A 19,929-nucleotide genomic window follows, 5' to 3' on the forward strand; every position below is an offset into this window, starting at 1 on the left:
ACAGTCAAGTAAGTCACTGTTTGAGTGTAGATTTTTAGGTTTGGTTTTTAAAACAATCCTTATGTTACAGATTGCTAAAGTCACCCATTATCTGGTTTGATATATGAGTATAGTTATAGACCCTGTGTTTATGCTTGTCCAGCATTCCCACGTGTGACTCTGTGTTCTTACTAACAGTATACCATTCTGTAGTAGAAGTATAAAGTAGTTATTGCAAATTTTTATATGCATAAGTATTGTATTATTTATGCAGGAAGCTGTCTGTGTATAATTGCTTAATGAAGTGATTTTGATGTGTATTATGGGTAATATGAAGTGCATGCATATGTCATAGCTTCGTGTATTCTTTCCATGCATACGTGTATCATGTTTATTTTTGTAAACTACAAATGGTGGATTTTAAGTATACTGTGTTTGATTTCACTAGTGTACATGTGAGTCAATGAAGATTTTAGTCTCTACGTTTTATGATTTAAAGCGTTAGATAGATACTTTTATAGGGATGGAAGAAACATCTTCTGGTGGTGGTTATGTTTTTCTGTCTCGATTATCTAACACTCTCATAAAGGAATTGAAGAGAGAAGGTGGTGAAGATGGTATGTACATGTATATTAAATGATGGTAGTGGTACAGTTGTTTAATTTTGATACAAAAGTTTAAGAGAGTTTGAAGTGATTGTTACAAATTTATAATGATTTTATCTTAGTGCTTATGTGTTATGTAAAAGGGCATAAAAGTATTGTAGTGTTTGCATATTTGCAGGATAAGTAGATATGTAAGTTATTTGTTGTTTGACCTTTCGTAATACCTGTTTGGGAATGTTATGACTTATGTATGTATATAGGTTCCCTTTTTTCTTTGTTACAAGCTGATTTTTGACTTGCTCAGCAGTTTGACAGAATTTGAGAGTTGATGTGTATCATCAAGCTTACAGTGCCAAAAGAGATGATGCGTTATAAGTGTTACTCAATTGTGATGATTTATTAGCTTAAGGGTCAGTTGATGTTATAAATAAAGCTTCCTCTCTTTGTGTTTGAGTAGGATATTTTGCTCCATTTTATTGGAGGTATAAACTGTTGTTTATACAGTGTAGTAGACATGTTGCCAAGAATTACTTAGAATCTTGTTTGACATGCCGAATTGGATCTTCAGAGAGAAGTATTGTATTGAGCTTTGTAAGCAAAGGAGAAAAGAAGTAGTCACGCCAGCATGTTTGTTTGTTGTTAATGTTATTATCATTGTTGTTTATAATGCTAACGCCCTCCGGTGGGCAATCGTGTTAAGCGTCTTGGCTGCGGTAATAAATCTACACCACAACCGTACCTGGAATCGTCCGGTGTTTTCTTCTCGTAATGGCGCAGATCACGCTCTGTCTTTTTTCCAGAGGCATTCCTTGTTGAAGATTTCTTCGCTTTCCATCATGTGACCAGCACATTGAAGCCTTGCAGTAGGGAACCATGACTAGTGACCGCAAATCAGTAAAACTTAGAAACTGTCAACTCTAAGCTGAATTACAGCCATGAAAAAAGGGGTAACAACGGGAAAGCAGACAAGTAACTCCATTGAATCGTATGGGAACTGCGACTCTCGTGAGACAACCGGAAGCGAACACGGGCACTGAGGAATCCCACATTGCATCTGTGACAGAGCTCTTCAGCGTGCGCAGAAGTTTTCTGCGCATTGGCGATACCAAGAATTCGGTGGATTCCAAATACGGTGCGCCACCTATCGGTTGTAGCGGACAGGCCGATTTTCAACTTTGGGGTCGACATCGCGCTATGCAGCTAGAGCTACGCTGCAGCGCAGCAGACAGTAGCTGCATGCGCAATGCACTGTTTACTGTATAATAACTGTACTGGCCTAGCGCCTGGCGATCGGTATACGCGGTAACTATAGAGGTAGACGTCTACGGCGTTACGGTCGCGTCGCCACGAAGCACAGCGGACAAAAAAAAAAAAAAAAAAAAAAAAAATGGCAGACCCCCCAAACGCAAGGCCCAAGGCGAAAATGGCAGACCCCCAAGACCTAGCTGTCTTCCGGCGAATGCGAGTCGACGAACTGAAGAAATACCTGAATGATCGTGGCATACCAACCCGAGGAAAAACAAAGGACGAACTTGTTCAGCTGTCGGAGAAATGTGGGGATAAATATGATGTTCTTGAACCGTGTGACCACGCAGAATCGGAAAAGAAACGAAGGTGTGTACGATCAGCGGATGGGACTGAAGTGAACTTGTACGATAGGCCAGTAAGATGGACTAGGGATCTGAGTACTATGCCTGATCTGTCGCTTGGAGATCTGTTTGCCTACCTTATCAAACAGTGTGATTGGACCCCAGAAAGGCTAGCAAGCTTCAAAAAAGATGATGGCTACCTTATGTTTAAGGACAATCACGTTGAAGATGTCCATATGGGACACATCCAGAACCACCCAGACCACATTTACATCAAGGCAACTGTGAAGCCTGAGCAGCGTCAAATGGCAGAACGGTACGCTACATGGGTACTACTCAAAACAGACGCTTTTAGTCCATTCTGCTGGCTGTGGATGTGTTGCAGCGTAAGTTTGCTTTTTCTGTGATTTGTTGATTTTGTCATCTGTTACTCATGTTAGGGCCTAACTATCTATCTCTCGATCTGGCAATCGATATCCGGCCGGCCCAGCCCGGGCGCCGGCGCGGCCGGCTGAGCTGAGCTGCACTGCTGCATGTGCATATAATGCGAGTAATTTTGATGTCGACTTTTTCCCATAAGGCATAGCGGATTTCGGCCTGTCCGCTACAACCGATAGGTGGCGCACCGTATATGGAATCCATCGAATTGTCAGTAGAATTTGCAGTAACTGTATCCCACGCACCTGTTTTTGCCCCTGTATTTCCGATCTAACTTCACTTAATTGTAACTCTGCCGATTTCCTTTTTTTTTAATCTAAATTTATCAATATATCATAATATGTGTTATGACATATTGAGGTGTACTTTACGTGCCTGGAATTCTTGGTTCAGCCCCGACTGCATTCCGCCGCGAACATGTTGTTTGAGACGGGCTAACCGCAGGGAAAAACTTTGAGCTGGGATCTCCGTCTCTTCCCAGAGCAGATCTTCCAACACGGCGTTGTACACAAACTCGTACTGTTCCTGTCGCAGAGAACAGACGGAATGCAGAATACATCAACCCTTCATTTCAAATGTTTTTTAAAGACAACTATAACTAACTTAGAGTATCTTCACAGCTTAGAACACATCTATTCATTCACAAGCAAACACATAAACACACACACACAAGTATATAACATACTACATACATGCAACAAAATAATGTCATAAGGAAGTGCAGAACAAATTTACATGATCTCAGAGAAAGATGGTTGGAAATGTAAGATAGAATTTTCTCTCGCCGTCAATTCAGACTTTTTAAGTAGCGCAGTCGGGTTGGGAAAAAAAAAAACAAACCCGGCGCGCCCCTCAAGAAATGATGTGTCTTCAATACTCACAAGAGTTTGAACCATATACGGTCGACGCTCTCGCATCGATTTCACGCATTTGTATACCTCCACCTTCTGAGTGCGTCTGGCGTGTGCGAGAATACTATCGATTGCGATCGCAACTGCTGTTCGACCAACACCGTCACTGAAAGACAACGACATCAATGAAAATGAGGAGGAGAGGGATCAAAATACCTGAAAAAGTGCTAACTTTAACCATTTACAACTAATCAAAAGACAGTTCTGCAGAATGTTTTTGTGAAGATAATGTACAATTCTTTCAGTAGGTGCATGCCAAGATATGAAATGCATAATCTATCACTTCACTTTTCACAATATCTGTGACTTTTTTTTGTTTTTGTTTTTTCAGAGAGCATGCATCTTACGTTTAAAGAAACGCCTTGATGACCGTGTAGCAGCAAAGAGAAACAAAGAGAACTTTAGGCAGGCACATCTTTATAATAAAATATATCCGTGTCCATAAACAAACTCATCATAAAGCTGGCCCGAGTTTCATGAAAGAAGAAGTTATGGTCTCTGTTCCCATCCCCCCCCCCCAAAAAAAAAAAAAATACTGAAGTTAATCACATAAAAAGTTCATACTTTTTTCGCAACGGTGAATATAAATGAAAGAACGGATGCATACATTCCTTCAAGGTTGAAAGATAAGACTCACAAGAAAGTTATAAAGATTTTGATATGAATTCGGTTCATACGCTTTGATTTATGGATATTTTTCCAACAATCACACAAAAACATGCATTCCTTCATACAGAATGTAAAAAAAAAATTACAAATTATGTCCTTTAGAATGAATTAAGACACGTTGGTTAAAGAAGTTTATGAAGTAATCATAGAATGGAGAGGACTATAGATCTGAAGAAAATAGAGGCGCGAGTTTCACCTGCAGTGTACGAGAAGAGGAGATCCGCTGCCACCGTCATACTCGGCGCGCACCTGTCTGAGAAACTTGAGGAGCGAGGCGGAATGCCTGGGTATATCCTTGTCTGGCCACGCCCTGTAGTGGTACTGACACACCCTTCTGGGGATGCGACCCTTACGGATGAAGGGTTTGAGAACGCATGTGCGTATGAAGTTAGGCTGACAGTTTTAAATTAGATAGCTTCAATAGCTTGACAATGAAACCCATTGTTTCATTTCACTTTGTCATTTCATTGTATTTTATTGCACGACAGATCCAAAATTAAGGAGTCGAAATTCTGTGTATTTTGCCCAGCTATTTTACTTGATATATCAATGAAATGTGCATTGAAAAGAATATACACATGTATAACCACATAAGGATTTTAAGCTCGGCTTTTTTTTTCTCAATAAGTATCAAATGATACACGAGGGAAGATATTGTATGAAAAAAAAAATCTTTAAAGAAAAATCCCACTCTCATTTCAAGTTGACGGTGAAATATCAGACAAGCCTCTGATATAAAGGGCAATACAAGTTTCAATTAAGGCAGACGTGAAGTTAAAAGTTATCGAGTTATTATTATTTGTCTTCACAGAATAGCAATTTTGTTTACGATTGCTAAGTAGACAGAGTAATGAAAACAAAATTTCTTAAGTCTTGTTTATTACCGGTACGCAAAGTTTTGCAAAGTCTTAAAAACTTCTGCTTTTTAATGAAGTTAAAAAAAAGAGAGAATATATTTCAGATTTCTCATCAAATCACTGTACCGCTGTAACAACTTAATTGTAAAAACTTGTCTGGCATGGGCCTAGAAATGCGAGTAGACGATATCTGATTTACACTCGTGTTAGCGAGTGATGTTGATCTGTCACGGAGGGATACGGAGATTCAAAATTCTATATTTCCTATGTCATGTCCTACAAAATAAAAGTATTGTGCATTCTCTATATTAGATATGCCGTGCCTTAATATTTGACTGTAATCTCTCACTGACTTTGATGTATTTAATTTGTTTATGATAACGAAACAAGGAAATGAACTGTAAGTGAACTGTCAGTCAGAGTAGAATTGGCTTGGTATTATTTTTTATTTAGGAAAGGTAGTAAACACGAATAGTCGGGAAAGAAAGTGTACTCTCTAAAAAAAATCGAGTGAAAATATTCACTCTTAAACGAGTGAATACAATAAAGAGTGAATTTAGAGTGAAATCGGAGTGAATTTTGAGTGAAAACGTTCATTTTCACTAGTTTTAGAGTGACCTCAGGGATCACTCCAAAATCTTCGAGTGATCCCTGAGGTCACTCCAAAATGAGTGAAAATGAACGTTTTCACTCAAAATTCACTCCAATTTCACTCTAAATTCACTCTTTTTTGTATTCACTCCTTTAAGAGTGAATATTTTCACTCGATTTTTTTAGAGAGTAGATCGGATCAGGGTGTTTGGTGAAGATAAGACTGGAAGAATACAAGATAATCAATGGTCAATATATTAAAACATCATCATAGTGACTGCGGTTATGAATAGAAAATGTTCACGAGATTCGAGTTTTCACATTACAGTCCACTATGTTGCAATCATAATGAGGAGTCTTCCTAATTTACCCCATCGTCGGTGGTCATCCGAAACGTCGATCGTATATCCCGATTTTCGGTAAAATTTTCAATTTTGAGATTTTCAGTCATTTCGATAGTGGACATTTTGTTGTACACATTGTGAAATTTTTAGTTTCTAACGATGCAATTTTTGTGTAATTATCACTTTTATAGAGCCATGTCATTTCATTTTGTTAATAATTATATTTCCCCATAGGCGCGCGTGTTAAAACACAGCGATGCACCGTCTTCTCCGAGTCCAATATACGACGGTTCGGATGACCGCAAACACAGTGCGCGTGGTCAACGAACCGTCGTAAATGAAAACGGTCTTTGCAAACCGAAAAAAAAAAAACATAAATGTAGATTTCTTGCGATTTCTCGGATAATTCATGAAAATACAATTCGACGAATAAATCACGCGTTAGAGTAAGAATAAAACTCTTACGTATTGAAAAAATAATTGCAAATGCCAGACAAAAAAGTGTAGCAATCATGATCGAAAATATGGGTAAACTTCACAGGCGATTATCTCGGAATGTCATTCTTATGCGAAAATTGCATATACGCCGGTTCAGATAACAGCCGGCGCCATGATAACCATGATACACAAGTCTGGTCTTGATCGTTTATGATTGATATCGATTTTGTAGAGAATCGTAATAACGCCTTGTCTGTGATATGCTGGTTCATAATCACAACCAATACCAACATATTGACATCATTAGCGACACGATTTTTTCTACCGAGAAAATCACAACGGGTGATACCTAAAAAGATCCTTGCTACTTCATTGGTGCCGTAATGGACTGCTCATCACAAGGCATAATGCTACATAAATAAGTACTATCGCACGTTCTGCTTTCGATCGTGCTTATGTAGATTACTCCGATATCCTCTTCATTAAACTCTATACAGCAGTTTCCCTGTAACTTAGGATGCGTTCGAGCGCTCAAAAGCGAACCAAAGCGAACCAAAGCGAACCGAACCGAACTGTGCCAGATTAGGAGCGTTCGAGCGCTCTGTTGAGAAAGCGTACCTCATGAGTTATTTTTTAGAGGGGGTCGCGCATTTTGTAGCAAAAGGGTCATTCACCTGGCGCGCTTAAACTACTTCGCATGCGAACTTTTGGTACGCTTTTGGTCCTTTTTTTGGAAGTGGTCCACTTTTGGCTCGTTTCGGTTCGGTACGGTACACTTTAGGAGCGTTCAAGCGCATCCGAACGCACCCTATATGACCTTGCCGTGCGATGTGAAAATTGGTATAGTTAAGCTTGGTTAAAGGCCAAGACACCTCGAACGTTTACCGTGCGAAGTGTTATATACAACAAATATTGAATGATCTCTGTCCGTGCAATGTTATAAGACTTCACATTCGGTAAAAGATGAGACAATCCTTTTATTTTGGCTTTGCCACGTTGCATACAGCATCTCATCTTACAACTCGTGTGAAATCATGCGGCATAGCAATAGTGACCATTCGATCGATGATTTTCTAAGGTTTGACCCACGTCGCGCCAGTGACAGCTTGATAACACTGTGTCACATCGTAGAGATTTATTTCTCGTGTTGATATTCTTGATATGCTTACTTTTTTGAGGACCATGGTTCGTTTCACCCAATCTGTGATGTTTTCCGCTGAAAGAAGTGTAACATTTATGGCACCATACGCTCTGCCCTGATTTTTCTCATCCGGCCAATACTGGATGCATTTGACCTGTTTGAAGAGAACACATGTTGTTAATGAATTCGGGACATAACATGATGAAAAAAACAACAGCACTACAACAACATTGCAGGCAGTGTGTTCGATATTTGAACGAATTTTTAATCACTTTAATCGAACTGCTTAAAATTCGGGAAATTCACGTAGTACCGCAATATGTGAATAACTATATTTGCTTGGCACTTTTACTTGTTTTAGCTTACAGTAAATATCGTCAGCTGAGAACCAGAAGGGCGCTATTGCGTTCGAAGATTTAAGTGTAAATAAAAACGAAGCAATCAATTTTCATGTTGTCTAATCATAAGTGGGTAGATTTAAAAGCATCGTTCCAAATATAGGGTAAAATAGCACTCATGTGGTCTTAAATTTTAACATTCCAACCATTGCAACCATAATATAAAGGAGGTGGAGCTCTACAACATGATACCAACAACTCAATACATCCCAAAACTATGCTGAAGCCCTTCTGGTTCTCAGCCAACGATAAAAATGCACCTACTTAACTTACAATGACTTATGCATGCATTCATTATTTTATTTATTCCCTATTTTCATTAATTTCAAAGCCTCATTCAAGACTCACATTTTTCACCAGACATTTAATTGCTAACTGTCTTGGAGGAGTCTGCGCCTTTGAATGTTTCTATGACAGATATATGGCGCCATACAAATGCTGTGGATCATAATTCGCATCAAGAAATACAATGACTGTACGCAAACAGAGTCCTATCGACATTAAACATTAAGTTTTCTCACCCAATTTCATCAGATTTGCATTCGAATTATTAAATGAAAAGTTGAAAACGACTATTCAGCTAGCGCAAAATTGAATGACCACTTCGCGGCCTTAAATTGAAATTCTCTCAAAATTCATCAGAATAGAGTATGAATGATTAAAGAATAAAATGGACCATTAGAGTAGAAGGGTGTCATAACTCGCTTGAACTTGAACATCTATTCATTATGACCTATATTTACGGAGTGATCATTTCTCATAATTTCTTGGATCCACATTCACATTTTGGACCCTGTGCCTTCGTAACTGGATGAAAATCAAACTGAACGAAGTAGTTAAGTTTTTGAATGTTGATCTTGGTGATCATTCAAGTTCTCTCGACCTTGAATGGTAGCATCGTTAGATCGAATGCAAATCTGACGAAATTGAGCGGAAGAACCTATGTTATTTCACTCATCATCTAGACACAGACAAGCAATACAAAATATGACAATATCACAAAACGCAGGCAATTTGCTTGGATCTATGATTACCGCTCGCCAGCCAGCCCAGAAAATCAGCTCGGGTGGCGGGGAGATTCACACTTTGTCTTTTGGCCACCAACTGCGGGAGGGGGCAGTGCCAATTCATACCCCCCTGCTTTCTCACTTTCCCCCTCCCCACCCCTTGACTAAAAAAAAAAAAGAGAAAAGTATAAGCATTGATAAGACCAACAACTAACAACAACGCATCTTTAAAAAGATGAGAAATTGTATTTAATCTTCTCTGGACACTAACAGATCGAAATGAAGCATTCTAATTTACAGTCTGGGATATTTCGGTCCTAAAAGAAGTAGGCCTACATCCCGTTTCCGTTCCAAAAGGTCCTACATCCAACTGAATATAAAAGCTTAATGATCGATTATAAATGAATAACCCCGTGGACTTAGTTTCAGAGTGGTCTTATACTATTGTATCATACCGGAGAACAATCAGTGAAAGTATCATTCCAAGCTGACATTGCTAACCATGATAATAAAAAAGGTACTTATTGTGTTTTTCTCACAACTGGGATTAATGGATGTAGTACCTTTTGGAAACGAGCTCTTCATGTATGATTAAAAGCATACTGTTACATCATATATGTACATCCCTTTGCATACATTTTTTTGTTTTTGTTTTTGTTTAAGTAAGTGTAAGTGAAGTGATGTGCCCCGGGGCAAAGAAAAAACGTGGTGAAATACAATCACTTCCAGGGACAGGAACAAATATATATACATATGTGTATATAACTACGAATGTCCTTTAACATTGTATGAAGGGCATAAGCTTTAACAAGGCTCGTTGAACCTGATAGAAAAGGGGATACTATTTTTGCATGACCACCAGCTTCCCCCTTCCATTTTGGCGTCGGACACATAGGGGTCTTTTACGTGTTTGTTTGTTTGCTTGTTGGTGTTACCCTCATTCCTTCCTGGAGGTTTGTCAGCATTACAATCACCCGGACCCTCTTTTGCCACACCATTCTCCAGAAATCGTCCAGCGAAGCTTTGTTGGGACCTGCACAAAATTGACACACCCAAGGTTATGATGATGATAATGATGTCGACCAAGAGAACGATGCTCATGATGATAACTGGAAAGAGGAGCTGAAGATCTCTGAGGAGCTGTGAGGAGCTGTGAGGAGCTGTCAAAATCTACTCTTGGAAATGCAGTTTGTAACATCTGAACAGGGATACCCAGCTGATGATGTCTCTTTAAAGGTAGGGAATCCCATTTGCATGCCTCAAATGAAGAGTTGTATAAATACAGTGGTATGTTGAAGAGAGTATCATTTTAGAAACTCCCATAAAGTATTGAAAGTGGAAGGTATCATTTAGTACATTTTTATTGACCGTTAGATTTTGAATTGAATTTTTTTCGGGGCTCACCGTAAATTCCAGTACATTATTAGGCTACCTTTACAGACCCATGCACTGCATGTGTGTCCATCATGTATATTTTGTGAAGAAAGTTCATCATAACTTACAAACATTTCTATATACATTCTTGCCACACACTCTATATGTTATTACATCAGCTCTTATACTTTTAGATTTGTGTTTATAGATAAAAAAAAATACAGAAGACTGCAACAAAAAGGCTTATAAAGTGTGGCTGACACACAGAACTACTGAGTAGTTGAGTTTTGTGCATTATTCAAATTGTAGATAACTGTTGACTTCCAAATTTCTCAGCAGTGGCCTAAACAAGTCCCCTGAGGTTTATATTTAATGTTTTGCTGCATTTTGGGAGGTCTGTGAAAGGTATCCCCTACCTTTAATGGTTTAGAACACCTTTGGATGTATGTCACACCAGGACATTTCGTGATTGATGGATTTTGAGTGTATTTCTGAAACACTGATTTGCTTCAATACTTCAAAGAGCTTTTCACAGTCCCAAGGCACATTTTGGTGTTAGTACATTGACACCTGACCTACCTTCAGCCATACTAGCAATGCTTGTCACCCATAGGCTTATATTGTGCTTGTGCAACCTTCTGTGACAAGGATCAATTGTTCAACTCCATCGCTACCACCGTCAAGTGCAATCCTCTTAGCAGTCAGCTTTGTGGACTGGTCGCTCAAAAGCAGACTCCTCTATCAAGTTCTTTTCATCTGTATCTGCTGACTTGAATCATGCCTCCTACAGGAAAGAAAAACATATGCTTCCAACTATCCGGTGGATTGGTGATCAGATGTGTGAAGAAGTGAGATACTTTTTCAGCAGCCAGCAATTCAGTGACTTGTTCAAGTCAGCTCTTGTCGATGCTGTCACAAAGGAGTTGCAGCGACCAAGTCGAACAGACAGATTGTAGAGTTATGGACCTGGAGAATGAGCTCAAGACAAAAGCCACCATCACATCTTCGATGCATAAATAACATGAACGCAACAATGACGAAATCGCGAATCTGCAGCGCAGCTTGAACGATGCAGAACAATACTCGCGCTGGAACTGCTTGCGGTTGTACGGCATTCCTGAGTCTGATCATGAAAACACTGATGAAGTAATGCTCGATCTAGCGAGCAAAGAGCTGCATGTGGAGCTGAAGCCCGAGGACATCGACAGGTCCCATCGCATTGGTGCTCCACGTCATGTCCAAAGAGGAGAGAAGACGAAACCCCCAGACCTATCTTCGTCAAGTTTGCTACCTACCGTGTTCGGCATCTTGTCATCAGGAACAGGAAGCGACTGAAAGGGAAGCATATTGGCATTGAGGAGGACCTGACAGCAACAAACAGGAATCTGCTACAAAAAAGCAAATGAGTTAGTCAAAACGAACAGCAATGTAATCGATGCTTGGTCAACGGACGGAAGGATCCTTGTGCTTTTCAAAGCGACGAATGGCGGCACTGTGAAAAAGAGGATACATTCAATTACTGACTTGCAAAAACTGTAAATCAGTAACCCCAACACACAAATATTGGAATGTGATTCAGAAACACTCATCTTATGTCCTGTTTTTTTGGATCGTCACTTGCTGTACAACTTACCTTTCATATTGAACTAAAGGTTTCCTTTTTTTTGTTTATGTCTATCTTGGTTTAAATATCAAATTTCGACTTCTTGTGTTTGTGTAACAGGCCAAATTATATCAAAATATTAAATTATGATCTATTGAATTGTAACAGTTGTGTTCTTTGTAACGGAAGCATTCAAAAATATGACGCACATACATCTGAATTTGATGGTGAGGTGGATAGTCATAATGCTTGTTATACTCCCAGCATTTTTTATCCAAATATATTATCTTTGTTTCATTTCAATTGTAGATTAAAACGCAATTTAGATAACTTTTGTGAATATGTAGAAATGTTAGATATGCCCATGTAAATTATAGGAGTAAATGTAACATGGTTGAGAGATGGTGAAGAAGAGTTTATTTCTCTTTCACAGTATACTTTTGTTGGTAATGCTCGGCAGGGAAAGAGAGGAGAAGCTGGAATTTGTATTCAAAACAATAACACATTTAAAAGAAGAACAGATTTAGATATTTGCAAAGAAGTCGTTGAAAGTATTTTTGTTGAGGAATACGATAAGATAAAGAAAAAAACTATATTGTTGGAGTGATTTAAAAACCTCAGAAGACAGGTGAAAGTTTCATCAAAAACATATAAATAACAATGTTTTGTTTTTACTAAAAAAAATACTAAATAGCGTTGATTCAGGTAACTCCCTCAGTCTTAGAGCATTTACCTTGAAATTTGGCACGCCTCACCACTATGTACTTAGATGCGCAAACTTAATCTTTTTGCTATTATTGATCAATGCGCTTCCATCGTAACAGCATAATTTGAATGAAAATCATACACAAATATTGTGGATTTGGGTAACTCCCTCAGTCCTTGAGCATTTAGCTTGAAATTTGGCACATGCGACCACCATAGTACAGAGATATGCAAACTTCATATTTCATCATTTTTGAATAATGTGTTGACATGGTAACAGTGTATTTTGAATGAAAATCATACAAACACTTCGATTCTCCTAACTCTCCCAGTTTTAGAGCATTTTGGCTTCAAATTTGGCACATGTTACCTCTACATTACCTAAATGTGCAGAAAGTAACTTTTGTTAAACTGTGAACGAACGGGTAAATCTGCTTCATTTATACCTGAACATTCAATCTACTACTAAATGTTCAGGGTAGCAGAAGGTATTACTTTCTACAAACATCAGGTGATAACTAGTGTTATTTCATTACTAAATAATCGTACGTGAGCTAACAAACCCTAAGACCAAACAGATCTAGAAAAGACGTACCTTGTGATGCGATGTACACATGATCTCGATCAAAACTCTGTTTAAACACAACCAAAGAGATACCAAAATTTATTTCTTTGTCACCATATTGAAAAGTTATTCAATTGTCTGACATATTCATTTCCTTTTGATTTCGTTTATGTTTTTTGCATGAAATGCCACTATCTGCATGAAAGAATAATAAATCCACATGAAAAGCGAACACTACGCAAGACAAGAAAATGCATACTCTGTATTTCGTACAAATTGTGGCATTATAGTATTCAAATTGTCATGGACAAAGCAGAGGTCACTGACCTGGCAAAGCTACTCGCGGATATTTCTCTACCTCAGCTACTTCCCTCTGCACATACACCCTGCTGCAAGACCACACTGTACCACAGTGTGTCTGCAATGTGTTTCCACAATCGGCTATATGAAAACACTTTATTAACAGTGCGAAAATGAATTTACACAATGGTGTGTGTGTGTGTGTGTGTGTGTTTTCTTCTTTTCCAAAGTCTTCACAAAGTAATGCTCCGTTCCGCACTGTGTGTAGCTGATTCAGAATTTCGGTCAGAATGACAAAACGCTGGAATTCAACAATGTGAAGATATTTCACACTGTGTTAGCAATGCGTTCGTATTGTGTTTCCAGCAGGGATATCTACAATTATATACAGGTAGGCGTGTCTGCTTGTGTGAATTATTGTTGCACATTTATCTGGAAGTAGTGCACATGAGTCTGCACACTTTAAATTAGATCATTTCAAACAACAACTTACAAATTTATCTAAAAGATGTATGCCGTATTTAGTTCAGCGACTAAGTAGAACATAATGGACTTTGTTTACTAGTTTCGGTATATGCATGAGTAGTTCTGACGAAAGGATATCTCCTCGTGAAAATACATGGTATGGCATTTCGATGCCAGTATAGTTGGAATGGGTTCTATTATTCGAAGGAAAAGAAATCATGACGTTTACCGATATATAAGAAGCATTGTAGTAGTCCGAGTGTGGGTCGTCTTTAACGAAGTCGAGCTGAACTCTTGATGAATCATCTGTTATTGAGACAAACAAAGGCGATTAGAAGAGAAAAATCGCGTGACAGAAATTGCGCAAGTTTTCAAACACAAGCCATGTCATGTGGATTGATGTCAATATTATTTCTTTCATCGTCTCCAGTGCAACTACAGGAAGATAGTCACTCTCACTCGCATTGAAATACTCATCAAGCAATATTTTGATTTGCTTTCGTGCTTAAAAAGAATAAATAAAGAAGATATCAATTGACCTATTATACAAATTAAAAATCATGTGTTCTGGTAAAAAAAGTAACATTCAACCATTATGAATTCGTGGAAGAGTTCACATGATAGACACGATTCACAACGAGTGTTTAGTTGTGAAACCAAATGACTTCATTTGATTCATGCTCTCGTTTGTTACAAAAGCAGATAAGAAAAGAGTGGGGGAGGCGAATTCAAGAGACCAATGGGGAAATACAGGCCCTATTCCCGTCCCTTCCGGAAAAAAAAAATGTCTCGTTGAAAAAGAGGGTCTTCATGTTACTTTGAGGAAAACAAACTACATTTTCGAAACAAACTTACATGGCAGAATGTTTGGATATCTGTTCTTAGCACGGTTGACCGTTTTTGAAGCAACATCATGAGGGTATATATCTGGGTCAGGCAGGTTCTGGAGCAGTGGAGAAATGAAATGTAAAGAATGAGATGAGTGAGGGAGAAGAAGAGAAATGGAATACCATGGAAAGGAGGAGAAAAAAGAATAGTAATATATAATAGCAGAATATGAAAAACAAATGTCAAAAGTGATGAGAATGTATTAAAGAGAACAAGAGCTTACATTAAATGACGGGAAAATAGCAGATTTAACATGACGAAGATAGTGAAAGTGAACAAATAATGGAAGATGAATCTAAAATTACATGATAATCCCCTAGTACAGAACACCGCACTGGAACATTTTGTTACAGGAATGAAGGGCGGGGGGGGGGGGGGGAGAACGGATATCACCATGCACAAACACGAAAATAAAGAATGTCAGTGTCAATTTCAAAAGGACATGTCAGATTCCATAACGTGGGAATAAATTGCTCCTGGAACCATGTTGGCAGGAAAACATGTACATGACATACAAAAGCCAGTGTAAAAAGAGGTCTTTCGGATGCAAGTGTTTTAGAAATAATTTCGGTCATCCTGTCCTTGTCTCCACCATAATCCTTATTTTCTCTGGCTTTTTTTCTGAAGGAAAAAAGCTTAACAAACAACAAAAACAACGAAAGAATCAACGATGACAAGGAGGTAGTTATATACAGCTTTCGCAATCATTGGGCGCGGGCCAAGAAAAAACAGTGTGTGTGTGTGTGTGTGTGCGCGCGCGCTCAATGTGAAAGCTGTATCTTTTGTTGACATGGATCAACGAGCTTACACAATTCACCGTATGGAACGCGTGTCGCACCCAAATTATTATCTCATACGTCGCAAAAATCCGGCGAAATTTGAAAAAGACGGTATTTACAGAAATTGGCGTAGAATAAAAAGTACTGAACCAAATTTAATGATTTTGGTATCATTGTCTTTTGTGGAAGATGCTCTTTCAAATGATGTCAAAAAATATCACTTTTAGAACGCAAGGTACTGAAAATCCACCGTTCCGCTTTTTTTGGGACACCCGGTATAGTAAGTATCTAAAAGCCAGGATTTACCAATTGCAGATGAAAAAAACAAAATACTTCCAAAATGTAAGTTAAGAATGGAACAACCAATTTAAAAAGATTAATCAGTACAATCAATGTTACATATTGTTAAATATACAAAATGTGAACAACAGTTATTTTAAAATCGTCTTAGAATAAACTGTCTACAGTTATGGTTTATTCAGGAAATAACTGATATCTCCTCATAAATGGTAGTGTGTTTTGTGCTATAACTCGATTGATTACTCTAACATCTTTTTTAATTACTGTTCCCAATGGTAACAGTGGCTTTAATGTCAGTTAAATAACTGCACAATGAGTCCTTCGTGCGTTAAAGGTACGGTTTACCTTTGGGTGCAGTGATATAAAATATGTTCGAGATATCACATTTTATGAATATTTGTAGGTCAGTTGTATCACTGTGACAAAACATCGTACATTGTAAAATTTGCAATAAAAGCTTATCACTATTTTCTCAAACAACCATAAATGTAGACGGTTTAGTCCAGAAACATATTCATTAAAACTGTTGTTCATATTTTGCATATTTAACAATATTTAACGTTAATTGTACTAATTTGAATTTCTTCACTGGTTGTTCCTATCCGTAACTCTCATTCTAAACTATTTTGAAGCACTAAAGCTGAGTTTTTGTTTCTTCTGCAAATGGTAGATAATGCCTTTAATTTGTCGTCATTGATAGGGAAATTCCTTCTTTGATTTTAAACTGACTACGTGTAATTATTTGACTCCGCAGCTCTGTCGTTTTTGGCGAAAAATAACTGAATCATTTGAATATATAAAGCGACATATGATAGTTTTCATTATCATAAAAAACAAGTGTTCTATTTACCTATTTCCAAGTACTTCCACTGTTAGATTTAAATATACTAAACGACTTTGTTCAGATAACTTTGTCCCGGAAATAGATTGTTTTAATTTTCCCCATTTCCCATGCGTTATATTTCATGAAACATCAACAGACATCAAATCACACACACACGCACACACACACACACACACACACACACAAAATGCAACATATCATAGGACTAGCTGTGAAGGGCTGGATAGAGCACGTTCGGTTGTGCTGAGATATGTGTTTAGATAACTTTGTCCCGGGAATAAATTGTTTTAACTTTCCCCATTTCCGATGTGTTATATTTCATGAAACAGGAACAGAGAAATCAAATTACAAAAAGAAAAAAGAAAAATGCGACTGCGACATACCAAAGGTCAAGGACTAGCTGTGAATGGCTGGATAGGGCCCGTTCGCTTGTACTGAGATATGTAGTTCCTTCTTTGATTTTAAACTGACTACTTGTAATTATTTGACCCCGCAGCTCTGTCGTTTTTAGCGATAAATAAGTGAATCATTTGAATATATAAAGCGACAGTTTATTATGATAGTTTTCATTATCATTTTAAACAAGTGTTCTATTTACCTGTTTCCAAGTACTTCGACTGTTAATTCAAATATACTAAACCTCTTTGTTCAGATAACTTTGTCCCGGGAATAAATTGTTTGAACTTTACCCGTTTCCAATGTGTTATATGTCATGAAGCAGGAACAAAGAATCAAATAACAAATGCGACTGCAACATACCAGAGGACTAGCTGTGAAGGGGTGGCTAGAGCACGTTCGGTTATTCTCAGATATGTGTTCAGATAACGTTGTCCCGGGAATAAATTGTATTAACTTTCCCCATTTACAATGTGTAATATTTAATGAAACAGGAACGAAGAAATAAAATTACAAAAAAAAATGCAACTGCAACATATCATAGGACTGTCTGTGAATGGCTAAATAGAGCCCGTTCACTTGTGCTGAGATATGTAGTTCCTTCTTTGATTTTAAACTGACTACGTGTAATTATTTGACTCCGCAGCTCTGTCGTTTTTAGCGAAAAATAAGTGAATCATTTGAATATGTATATAGCGACGTAAGATAGTATCATTATCTTTTTAAACAAGTGTTCTATTTACCTGTTTCCAAGTACTTCGACTGTTAGATCCAAATATACTAAACGACTTTGTTTACATAACTTTGTCCCGGGAATAAATTGAATAAACTGCAACATGCCCTTGGACTAGCTGTGAAGGGCTGGATAGAGCCTGTTCGCTTGTGCTGAGATATTTGTTCATAGTGTCGCATGTTACGTCGAGAAAATGGTATTTTTACTTATGACAAGGCCCCACGAAGAGAACCATGCATGTACGTTGTTGAATTAATTTTGTATCAATTTTAGATTTTAGCTTATATCATATTCTGCTTTCAGATTATAAGATCATCCTCACAAATGAAATGATGGATTTTAGGAAAGGTGTGAATGTACTTCCACAGAATATTAAAAATTGAAGGCTTTCTCCAATAATCTTCGACTTTTACCCGGCGTACTATCAATGTAATACTGACAGGTTTTTTTTTGTTTGTTTTTTTTTTTTGCCTTGCGTGTTTTTTTTTTTTTTTTTTTTGTTTCTTAATGAATTTCAGCTCAGCGTACGAATCGAGTACTACAGTTCTGGTGCGGAAGTACAGCGATTCGATTGCCGCTCATAGAACAACTCATCTCATACAAAGTATTCGTATTTCGCTTCGCGCATTCGAATATAGGTATTGTATTTTTTGAATTCCGTTATTTTTCGCAAAGAGGACTAAGCTGTGGAAACGGACGGAAACGGACTGCTATAAACTGCACTTCTTTAAGTGAAATATTTCATCTCAATTTTGTGCCAAAGACGAAAAGAGATTTTTGTTTCTACAATCTTTGACATATGTCACGCACAGATCAGTTGTTTATGGTTCCATAGTAAGGGGAAGTCTTTTTTTTTTTTGGGGGGGGGGCTTTACTTGAGAAAACACTTCAAAATATTTGGGTTCTTACGCGTTTCACCTATTTTTGTGAATTTTGTTCATTCATTTTGACAAAAAGTCATGATCATACAATAATGATATTTCAAATAATAGTGATGATTATAGTACGTTATTCAAATAACAAGATATATGATATAATATAACAAAACATAAGTTAACATAATATAATATAATGCATTTTAACGAATCATCCTATGTCTGACATGACGATAACATCATCTAAAACATATGAAATGTCGTCTTCCTTCGATGGAAAGGACATACATTGAATTCGTCGGAGAAAAAGCTAGGACCCCTTTTCTTCGCCAGAAAAGCAGGAAAGTCGTTTACTGCTATCGATGCCGGAGTTTCCGCAGCGTTCGACGTCGAAGCGGCCAGTTCCATTAGGGCGATAGGAGTCGACACTGATGGCTGTTCAGTGTCACGCGCGTACACGAACAAATTCCCCGCCATGTCAAGTCTGCGGGAACTGGCCCGACGAAAAGCACCTGTAAAAATAAAATGATCAGTGTCCTGTCTTCCATCGTTCTCCTTTGGGATACAAATCTGTTCATAAATGTATTCAGCCAATCACTCATTCATTCTTTCATCGATTCATTTACGTGTCATCCATTTAATCATTTCAACCGGATTGTCATTTTGACCAAAGGCTGTTCCTCTGTTGGGGCCCTAAGTATATACTTCAAAATGCGCATTGAAACGGCGCGGCGTGTAATGACCATAAAAAATTATGAGCTTGGATTCTTCCGCGTATTATACATGAGAGTATACCTATCTATAGAGGAAGAAATAACTCGCAACTCTTCAATAACAGAAAGGAAGATATAAACAGAGGGAAAAATTATCTCATCTCCAGTGAAAGATACCTACCTGTAGAGTGTGGAAGAGAGCGACAAGAAGTGGGCAAAGAGATAAGAAGAACGAATATATCAATTGAAGGAAATTAATAGGGATATTGGTGTAATCACGTCAGGACTAGGACAATCATTTTCATACCCCCACCCACACATAGTGTGTATGGGGGGATATAGGGCACATTCCCGAGGTCGGGTGATCGTTCGGTCGGTCAGTCCGTTGCAAAATGTTGTGGATGATGGAACTACTCTCTCAT

The 19,929-nt window shown here is 38.0% G+C and overlaps 1 protein-coding gene and 1 pseudogene across 1 annotated transcript; one reads left to right on the top strand and one right to left on the bottom strand.

The window, feature by feature from the left end:
- Positions 1 to 2,956: 2,956 nt before the first annotated feature.
- Positions 2,957 to 10,930, bottom strand: LOC140237111 (receptor-type tyrosine-protein phosphatase epsilon-like). Its single transcript, XM_072317050.1, has 5 exons — positions 10,921 to 10,930; positions 9,903 to 10,000; positions 4,388 to 4,539; positions 3,493 to 3,628; positions 2,957 to 3,136 (listed from the first exon to the last, which is right to left on the bottom strand). The coding sequence occupies exons 1-5, from the start codon at positions 10,928 to 10,930 to the stop codon at positions 2,957 to 2,959; spliced, it is 576 nt and encodes a 191-aa protein (XP_072173151.1).
- A 188-nt stretch (positions 10,931 to 11,118) lies between these two features.
- On the top strand, positions 11,119 to 11,880 carry LOC140236698 (uncharacterized; annotated as a pseudogene).
- The last annotated feature ends 8,049 nt before the right edge of the window (positions 11,881 to 19,929 follow it).

Source organism: Diadema setosum, chromosome 13 (genome assembly GCF_964275005.1).
Source record: "Diadema setosum chromosome 13, eeDiaSeto1, whole genome shotgun sequence".
Taxonomy (NCBI): Eukaryota; Metazoa; Echinodermata; class Echinoidea; order Diadematoida; family Diadematidae; genus Diadema; species Diadema setosum.